The sequence below is a fragment of the Schistocerca cancellata genome, chromosome 8, assembly GCF_023864275.1.
Source record: "Schistocerca cancellata isolate TAMUIC-IGC-003103 chromosome 8, iqSchCanc2.1, whole genome shotgun sequence".
Taxonomy (NCBI): domain Eukaryota; kingdom Metazoa; phylum Arthropoda; class Insecta; order Orthoptera; family Acrididae; genus Schistocerca; species Schistocerca cancellata.
Genome location: NC_064633.1, coordinates 65068442 through 65078971, shown reverse-complemented (window position 1 = coordinate 65078971; position 10530 = coordinate 65068442). Strand labels below are relative to the sequence as shown.

General features: G+C 38.5%; 1 protein-coding gene across 4 annotated transcripts in view; it reads right to left on the bottom strand.

Moving 5' to 3' along the window:
- Window positions 1-1195: 1195 nt before the first annotated feature.
- LOC126094597 (muscle LIM protein Mlp84B-like) overlaps window positions 1196-10530 on the bottom strand; it is a 51733-nt gene continuing 42398 nt past the window's right edge. For all 4 annotated transcript variants that reach the window (XM_049909066.1, XM_049909064.1, XM_049909065.1 and 1 more), the window contains exons 10-12: window positions 8749-8933; window positions 6605-6710; window positions 1196-2702 (exon numbers count right to left, since the gene is read on the bottom strand). In XM_049909066.1, coding sequence (XP_049765023.1) covers window positions 2532-2702; window positions 6605-6710; window positions 8749-8933 — 462 coding nt within the window. In that variant the 3' untranslated portion in view covers window positions 1196-2531. The remainder of the gene's footprint in view (window positions 2703-6604; window positions 6711-8748; window positions 8934-10530) is intronic.

The window sequence follows — 10530 nt, the reverse complement described above, 5'->3', positions numbered from 1 at the left end:
AGATGACATCCAATTATTAGTCCACATTCGATGGCACTGAGCTCTCCTGACTGACCCATTCTGCTGTTACTGCTTCTCTATTGGCAACAAAATAGCCCCCAGCTGCTTTTATACTGGTGGGTCTACCTCTCAGGACATCTATTGGTCATTTCTGCATTGTGTAGGAGCGACCAGATACTTGTGATCAAATAGTGTAGAGCAATCACTACATCTAATACAGCACACTATTCTCCAAGGAAACTACCCACTGGTTTCACAGTTTGTCTGAAGTGATGGTATAAATGAGTTAAAAGCTTTCCTCTCTTACCTTTGTCTTAATAAATCCCTTTTATGTGAATGACGGCCCTGTCTAAGCACAATTTTAGATTGCATTTAGTGGCTATAAAACAGACAAAGCTGTGTGGCAATACTTTTTATGCTTCATCAAACTGCACAGACATTCTTCCAATGTTAGTATGATCTCTGTTGAACAATATGAAGAATTTTTCATACTCCAGAAAATCTGTTTTATTCACTTGTGTAAATATATATACATATACATGTCACTTTACAATTATTTACAGTCTAAATAACAAGGCTTACAATAAACAGTACAATAACAAATGCAAGAAGCAATGTAGCAAATCTCCAATATTTGTTGAGTGTGTGAAGCAAAAAGCATCAGTGAAAAGATGATTAAAAATACTGTGGGAAGAATTTTATCAAAATGTTGTTTGTAGAACCACCGGTCTGTGAAACAACATACATCATCCTCAAACTCTTTGATAGAGTTTGGTCGTTCGTTGTACACATTTTTAATATCTCGAGGACTCATGGAAGTAGAAAAATAGAAAGTATGTTTATAAAATAGTTTGTTCCCATAACAGCTTCCACAGTTTCTACATATAACTATATGCCCAAAACATTATTTTCAGTTATATTTTTTAAAGCATAAATTTGCACTCTCAATGGCAGTGACATTTCTTGACAAGTGTGGCTGCTGTTGTATATGCCATACACATAATCCTCAGACCTCTGGCTTCCATCATAAAGAGCTTGTAAAATGTCTATGGTCTTGACAATGTGTTGGATGCAAGTACATTCGTAGGTGAAAGTTGGGCTGGATTGATTTTTTTTTTTTTTTTTTTTTGGTAAGGGTCATTCAGGCTTTCTGCAGATACAGCTGTAACTATAGGTACCCCACTATTTTGCTTACCTTGAGTAAAAACAAAAAAAAAAAAAAAACTGATTTTTAAGCTCCTGGCTTGGACTGGGTAGCAATCACAATTGTGTTGAGTTGGGGCAGTCTCAGTCATTTTGTTTTGCAAAATTTGCCACTACTACAATGATCTGTAAAAGTGTACCTAACAGCTGCAAAACTCTTTGATAGTCAGTTAACAGACAGAAAATGTGCATATATTTCAACAATATTAGATATGGCTCCTATTCTTAAATGAAAAGTATATTTTTGTTAGTATTCTTAAAAAATCCACAACAATGCATTAATATATTTATGCTAAGTTACAGTGCATGTGCTTATGGTGAAAAGTGTCACTGATGAAGTCTGGATTTGTAAATTATTATTGTCTTATAATATGTGCTCTAATGCTGTTGTGATGTATTTAAGTTACACAGTATGGCTGTAAATGTTAAGTACCCCAGTCCATATAATTTCCTGATTGGCTGATGCAATAACACAGTACTGCATGAACAGCTTTAGTGGCAGGAATTCATATAAAACTGACTGTTTGGATTGTTCTGCATATTTTTTCATTTGATGTCTATTTGGAATCTGTTGTTAAGAACTAGGACTCACATTCTAATCCTACTGAATATGAATTGCAATGTGATTATGTATGCGTAGATGCATAAGTGCATAATTATACCCAGTATATCTGTGTGTGTGTGTGTGTGTGTGTGTGTGTGTGAGAGAGAGAGAGAGAGAGAGAGAGAGAGAGAGAGAGAGAGTTTTAGCGCTTAGAACATGGTGGTCAGGGAAACTGAATTTTCGGAATGCACGAACCATCATACAATACAACCTGCCCCAAAACTACTGTAAAAATAAGAAAAATATACAAAAACTTCTATTCAAAAATCCTGGAATACTTTAAGCATACAGTCACCAGTTTACAAAAACAGTCAATTAAACTTTCACATTCATCCACAGTTTTTAACTTTCACCTAGAAATCATTCACAAACACAAAAAAGGAAAAAAAGAAACAGCAACATCCCGGCATTTTTCGTACAGATTCAAGTCTTCTGACCACCGTGGTAAAGCAGAGTAGGTTCTGTTTAAGTAACTGAAAGTGTGTGAAACATGTCAGTATTCCATTAGGTATTTAATACAAAGGAAGACTGTAATGTTTTTCAAAATGAAAATTAAGCAATCACACTTTCAAATTCAGTGTGTATAATAAAACTGGAACAGTAAATCACAAGCGTAGTAACTGCACAAACAGTTCCCTGTTATTCCCTGTAGTCTTCAAATGATAGAGTATGAAATATTACGCCGGGATGGTATACTGGTGCATACATAGGAACTCTGGAAGCCTCAAGCCATGGTCAGAGTACCAGCACCCATTCCAAATCCCACCCCTTTAGGTCCAAATTTCCTTCCATAGCACCCACGGCAATAGATATCTCCATCAGGGCCATCATTGAGGTTGGTTGAGTCAAGAGAACGACGACAGTCGCCGCAGTGGAAGCAACGCCGATGCCAAATCTGTAAAAAATATTCCTTATTAAGCTTTACCAGTAAACATTAACAGTAATAATCACAATTTTTCAGTAATGGAAAATAATTGTAGAGTGTAAATAATTTAGGAGCATAGGTAACAACTCACCGCATAGTAGAAGTGTGAAATCACTGACAGACACTTAAATGAGATTGAAAATTTGCTAGCTTTTGGACAAACCCCACACCACACCCTTACAGACCCCTAAACCTCCCTCCAGTCCTAAGAACCAACTACAAAGAAGCACGCTGTTCGCCACCCAAAATCATCCAGGACTCAAACAGCTAAACCATATCCTTGCCAGTGTTTCGAGTATTTATCCATGCACAAAAATGAGGAACAGGTACCCACAATCTGTTCCACCCCTCTACCATGTGTCCAGTCTATGAGATACCTCGGTACGTCCTCATGCCACCCTTGTTTCCAACCCCTTGTACATGGGTCTCAACCCTGTGGAAGATGCAGGTGCATGGCCTGTCCAGTACACCCACCCAGCACACCTTCCTCAAGTTCCTCTAAAGGGTTCTACTATTCCATCAAATGTGGGCCACCTGTGATAGCAGCCATGTCATATACTAGCTCTGCTCCAATTTCAGCACAGCATTTTATGTGTGTGTGACCAGCAATCGGCTGGCTAGCCACCAAGTGAATGGCTTAAATTGTGGCCAAGAGTGAAGTTCACAACCCAGGGGCAGAAAACGCTACTGAGTGCACCAGGTGCAATTTAAATGGCTGCTTCACTACCCATTCCACCTGATCCCCCCCCCCCCCCCCTCCCCAGACTCAGCCCCTTCTTTATTATGTAGATAGGAGTTATCCTTGCGACACACCCTTCTTTACCGCAGTCCTTTCCATCTGTCTCTGCTGGCCCCTGATCCCCCCCCCCAAAGTTCCTAACTTCTTTCCTTCTGTACCCTCTCCTTCCTCTCTTCTATTATGCCCTCCCAATGTTAACGTCATTGTGTGCTGCACAGACTCACTTGTGTCAGTGCCCATGTTGCATTTCTATCCTGTGGACCTACTGACAGCCTCCAAGCTGTCAGCTACCCTTCCCCAGCCATCCCTCTCGGCACCTCTGTCCTGCCCTCTCCACTCCACCCAGCACATAGTCACATCACAAGCAAGCTGCAGAAGCTGTACAAAGTGTGCATGTGCATGTGCGTATGTGTGTGTGTGTGTGTGTGTGTGTGTGTGTGTGTGTGTGTGTGACAAAGAAAAAGATAGATAGTAAATAGAGAAAGAGACAGAGAGAGAGGTGTGGAGAGGGGCGGGGGGGAGACTCTCGATGATTCATGCCTCTACTATTTGGTGATTTGATTTTTTACCTTTGCTCATAAATAACAATTTTTTGCTTAGCTATAAAAATTTGGATTAGGAATTAAAAGTTCAGTGAGAAGAAATATAAACTTTGACATTTGCTGATGACATTGTTATTCTGTCAGACAGCTAAGAACTTAGCAGAGTATTTGAACAGAATAGACAGTGTCTTGTGTGGCAGATATACAATGAACATCAACAAAAGCAAAACTATGATAATGGAATGTAGTTAAATTAAATCTGGTGATGCTAAGGGAATCATTTTAGGAAAGAGACACTTAAAGTAGTAGATGAGTTTTGCTATTTGGGTAGCAAAATAACTGATGATGGGTGAAGTTGAGAGAATATGATATGTGGACTGGCAATGGCATGAAAAGTATTCATGAAGAAAAATTTGTTAGCACTGAACACAGATTTAAGTGTTAAGAAGTCATTTCTGAAGGTGTAAGTCTGGAGTGTAGCCACGTATGGAAGTGAAACATGGACAATAAACAGTTTAGACAAAAAGAGAATAGAAGCTTTTGAAATGTGGTGCTACAGCTACAGAAGAATACTCAAGATTAGATAGGTTGATCATGCAACTAATGAGGGAGTACTGAATAGAATTTGGGAGACTAGAAATTTGTGCACAACTTGATCAAAAGAAGGCATCAGTTGACAGGACATATTCTGAGACATCAAGAGATCACCAATGTAGTATTGGAGGGAAGTGTGAGGGGTAAAAATCATAGAGGCAGATCAAGAGATGAATACAGTAAGGAGATTCAGAAATATGTTGGTTGCAGCAGTTATTCGGAGATGAAGAGTAGCATGGACAGCTGCATCAAACCAATCTTCAGACTGAAGACTACAACAACAGCAACAACAACAACAACATCTTGCATTCAGCTTACAAATTAAGGAGGGATATCTACTTATAAACTGCAGACACACGAATGAATGGCTCGGGGCCACTAGACGCACAAATTAAAGATCGCGATTGAGTCTCTAGCTTTTTTTAAGTTCCCTCATTAGGAAAAAGGAACTACAAGAAATATGACAGGAAAAGGTGAGATTTGAGGGAAACACTCAGAAGTAGTAATGCACAACCAGCCCAGATTCAAACCTAACCTTCCAGTGAAGAACTATCAATAGTTCAACTATGGCCACTAAATTCTAAATAAATTGTAGGCTTGTCTGGAACTGGACTGAGGTGAACTAATAATTTACATTGACTGACAAAAGAAATGAAGCAGTCAGAAGAGATGATGTAAGTTTGTACATGTATGCACCATCTGCAGGTATGTAAATGATTAGAGTTGCAATTTTCTCTGACAGGTAGAATGGTCACCAGCGTGCATTAATATTGTTCATGTTTACTGTTCTTAGCAGGCCTGACAGGGTATATAAGGGGCGCGAACAGCTTCAGATGTCGAATGCCAATTGTGAAGGACCTGAACATCCTGTGTACTTGTGTGAGACAGTATTAATACTACTTGAGAGAGTTTAAAAGTGGTGTCATTGTAGGTCTCCATTTAGATGGCTGGCCAAATTGTGCAATATCCAGATATGTAGAGGATTTGGATGTGACTGTGACTGAATGTTGGAACTGCACGGGAACTTGAGGGCTGACATACTCATCATCAAGATTCTGGTCGACCACATGTAATCATCACAAAGGAGGATATTCTTAATATATGTGCCTGCAGTTTGAGAACAAGTAATGGACTCCCTGTAACATTCTGTGTGATCCCACACCATTTGTCAGAGACCAGCAGCAGTCGGGCTACGGAATTACTGCCCCATGTGCAGCCTGCCATTAACAACACAGCACAAATGACTGCATTTGGAGTGATAGCATACCAGGAAGCACGGACTGCTGGTGAATGGTTCAGCAAAGAATAGTGGTTCTATATTACCTCAGATGACCACATTAGTAAGCATGCAGTGACCTGGGGAGAAGGTCAAATTTTTCTAATGTTTTGGAGAGGCATAGCAATCTTACTCTCGACATCATGGTAGCCACTGGGTATGACTTAAGGTCATAGCTAGTAAGGATTGAGGGAACTGTGATAGTACAATGGTACATAATGGTCCTGCTGTGTCCTCCTGCGCTATCCCACAATATTGTGGTGCAATTTTTTAACAGGACAATGTGTGTCCACACATGGCATGTCTCCATGAACTGTTTGCAAGATGTTCAGGTACTCCAGTTCTGTTCCCATTGGTTCTCAACTCAGTTTCAGTGCCAGTGTACAGTATATTGTGGACCACTTACAGCAGTTGTGGACCAGCTTGCCTGAGGTGAAGATACAAAGTCTTTACGACATCCACCCAAATCAGATTGGTGCATGCATCCAGGCTGGAGGAACTGCAGTGTCATACAGATAAGTGAGCTCACACTGACAAGTTCCTTGTAAATTTGACTTGATTTTGTAATCACTGAAGTAACATCATATATCCTCTACACCCATGAAGTGTCATGTCATTTCCTCCTCCCCTTCTTTGTGATTCACTTTTTTCGTCAGGCAGTGTATATCATATGCTATGAAATTTCGGTCAAAGTGAATAGAATATTTGATATTATACTTACTCTGTTTTTACTAATCATCTGTTCAGCAGCAAACACAGCATAGCCACATCTCGGACAGCCTTTCCCTTCAGCTGCTTTAGGTCCAGATGTTGGTTTGGCATCAAAGCTAAAAATAATTACACATAATGAAATTCATAGCAAAACATTATTTTACAAAAATCCTGGTTAGCTAAACCATTCAAAATTTCTGGACTGTAACGTAGAAAAGTTGCCCAGAAGCAAAGGTCAAGAAAGATGCAAAAAAAGAGAATAACAAGAAAATTACCACTGAGATGAAATGAGCAACAGCTGGGATGTCATTGTCAATCTTCTGTTGTGTGTGGCATTTGAGAAGATGCCTTGAAAATATTTCCCTCTTAATCCTGGCAATGTTCCATTATCCTTCTTTCAAGAATTTCATGTTTCCCAAAGTTAATGAAACTGTCAGTTTTTTGTTAGTATTGTAAATTTGTTACCTTTTAAACAGCCTACATCTTTTATTTTTATTTGGCTATAAATGTTGGGAATGAAGGTGTTTTGTGGTTTGGAAAAATGCAAGTTATGTATAAATATTTGGTTGTTGCCTTGCATTCAGTTAGCTACCCACAATTATATCCATGTATTTCTGAGATTATAAATGCAGGTAAAACTTAAAGATGTCAGTATTATTAATCAGCTTGTTGTCTACATATATGTTTTTCCTGTAGAACAATAACACTGCTACTGTTTGAAATTATATTTGTCATTTATTATCTGTAAACACCAATTGTCAAACAAATGGCTGAACATAGCCAAAATTATTTCATTTTGTAATGGAGATACTTTTTAATTTGAACCCAAGAGAAGAACGTCTTTAAAAGCAAACAAATTTGAAAGAAATATACACCATTTTCATGTTATGTTATGTTAACCGGGGACCAAGAAACGATGGAGAGGCTCCGTCCCCGCCACAGCTGCAGTGGTCTGCAACCCCACAATGACTATCGCAATCCACTTCACCCCTCCACCACCCCACACCGAACCCAGGGTTATTGTGCAGTTTGGCCCCCGGTGGACCCCCAGGGAATGTCTCACACCAGACGAGTGTAACCCATATGTTTGCGTGGTAGAGTAATGGTGGTATACGCGTACGTGGAGAACTTGTTTGCGCACCAATCACCGACATAGTGTAACTTAGGCGGAATAAGGGAAACCAGCCCGCATTTGCTGAGGCACATGGAAAACCACCTAAAACCATCCACAGACTGGCCGGCTCACTGGACCTCGCCACAAATCCGCTGGGCGGATTCGTGCCGGGGATCGGCGCTCCTTCCCGCCTGGAAAGCCGTGTATTAGACCGCACGGCCAACCGGGCGAGCCACCATTCTCATAAGTAAAACAACAAATCATTATCTAAAAAAGAAGAAAAGGGAGAACTCTAAAATTCTCTATTTTTTGTCACAAGAGCATCATTTGGACAAGTGTACCTGAGTCTGAAAAAATATATAAAGCAGTTCTATCGCAAACACATTGTCTTTCATGACTGAGAATCATTGTTTCTTCTACTTCTTTATACTGTAGGACTTTGTCAAGATACTTATTTTGCAATCTGTCAACTAAGTTGGTGATCAATGACACCTAACCTGTTGAAATTGTGCCTTATCTTTGTTACCAAGGTCTGATACAAGCTTCATTGTTGAAAATGATATTGAATGCATTTATTATTCATATTTCCAACAGAGAAAATGTGAGAGAAGACTTTAAATATCATTCACTAGCTCAAGTTATTTCGTATCACTGTGCTGTTGAAACAAATTTGTGATTACTTTATAGTTACTACTTTAGACAGTTACGCCAATTGTGTTTACTGTGGCAATTTTATTCCTGCAATTGTTACATCTGAGATAATGAGGCAATAAAATACACAATGAACACTGATGGGTCCAAGACAACATATTTGTATCTTCCTTTTGTGTCTCGTATATGAGTATTAAATGAGGTGACACAATGGTTAAGACAGAGGATTTAATTTTTTAAACAATGGGCAACATGATGTTCTTTTTTGGACTAAACACATTTCTTATGATTCTCTTTTGAAGTGTAAGTACCAACATCTAATTCATCTGCACAGTTCTAAAATTCTACAAATATAGACTAGATGATGCATGGCATGAGCAGTGACTTACTATGGTGTTGTAATTTCTCCATCGGACACCAGTGTCGGTGCATGACCATAGCCAAAGCCCTTAGGACCAAATTTCTTTCCATAACAAGCTCTGCAATAGATTTCTCGATCTGGTCCATCACATGCCAATACAGAGTCCAGAGGTCGATGGCAAGCATTACAGTTGAAACATTTCTTGTGCCACATCTGTTAGGAGAAATAAATTTATCTCTATAGGACTATTTAAACACCCGAAAATAAAATCATTTTTCTCAAGTCTGTACATCTGTTATTGATAGAATTTTAGCATTTCTCCAGCCTACACATGTTTCTTAAGGAAAGAATATGTCATTCTTTCTGTTGTGTACAAAAAATGGATATCATTTAATCCATTGGTGTATATTATGAAATTAGCATAGTTTTAGAAAATACAGGTAACTGTGTAACTCAAAGAAGAGAATGCATGCTAACTGAACAGAATACACTAGTTGGAGGATACGTTCCATCTCTGATCAGTCACTTCCAAGGTGCATGCATAAGGATCTTTGTGGTGTGTCAGCTTTTAGAGATGAATCGTTTCATTGTAATTATGCTCTTCCTGCACAAAGTAATGTTTTTATGAAGCATAACAATGATAAATAAAAATGAGGAAAAGCATAGCAGTACAAAGACTTAATTAGCTTTGAGCTATTACTCTTTATGCATACACTTTACGAAAATGACCACACAGTCACTCAAAACACCTACAGGTCAGTTCTTTGGGTATTGCTGTGGCTGTTCGTAAGAAAATATGAATTTGAAGAGTAGTAACTTAAAAGCTTCTAGGCATCAACATCTGGTTGCTTTTCCTGATTTTAATTTATTGTTCCCATCCAGACATTTATGTCATTGAAGTGAAAAGAGAGAGAGATCATTTATGTACTGCTGCCAAAATCAGAGCAATTTGAGTGGCAGAGAGATTGATTCTGCAGTCATTTTAGCAGATGCTATAGGCAGACTACCATTTTCTATCAAATCTTAAATTAATAAATTCTTCAATGGTTTACCCTTCACCGGCACTTAACAAACAAAATCTCTGTAAAACACCAGGGCCCAGACGAATAAAATTCAAAATTTTACTGTAAGTTATACAGATAGATTATGAAATTGGAAAATAAATTTCTGGCCTTTAAACCGACTTAATGTATCATACAGATTGTTCAAAATTAGCCTTTTCACAAACAGAAGTCTCCAAAGATAAAAAGGTGGCAGACAATAAGCCGGAACATGGCTTTTGTCTTCACTCTTCTCTTTTATTTTTAAAGAAATTTGTGGTATATATTTCTAAATAGATGGGGCTCAGTATCACCTTCTATATTGTAATAAGACTTTTTCTCTCTGAAATTGTTAACAACAACCACCCAAAACTGAGTTCCCAAAAAAGAAACTTCCTCTAGCAGCATTCAAGAAGTAATTATTTCCTGTTGTCTTGGTCATGAGAAAGCGGTTGAGTTGCCACTTTTGAAAGTGCTAGAGTTCTTCAGCAAATATTGACTGTATGTCTCTTGATACTCAATTAAGGGAATAACATTCTAACTAAATTAGCAATGTTCTTTTCAAAAGAACATTAATAAGTCTTCCTGGTTGGACACAGTAAAACTGAGGTGATTGACATGGCATGCCAGTAAAGGAAATCTTAGGATTTGGGTTCAAACTGCAGTTTATCCTGAGATTTTTCTAGCATTTAATATGAGTTTCACTGATTCAGAATATTGTGTATGTCTAAAAAATGGCAACATGTTCTATTTTTTTTCTCTCATACATT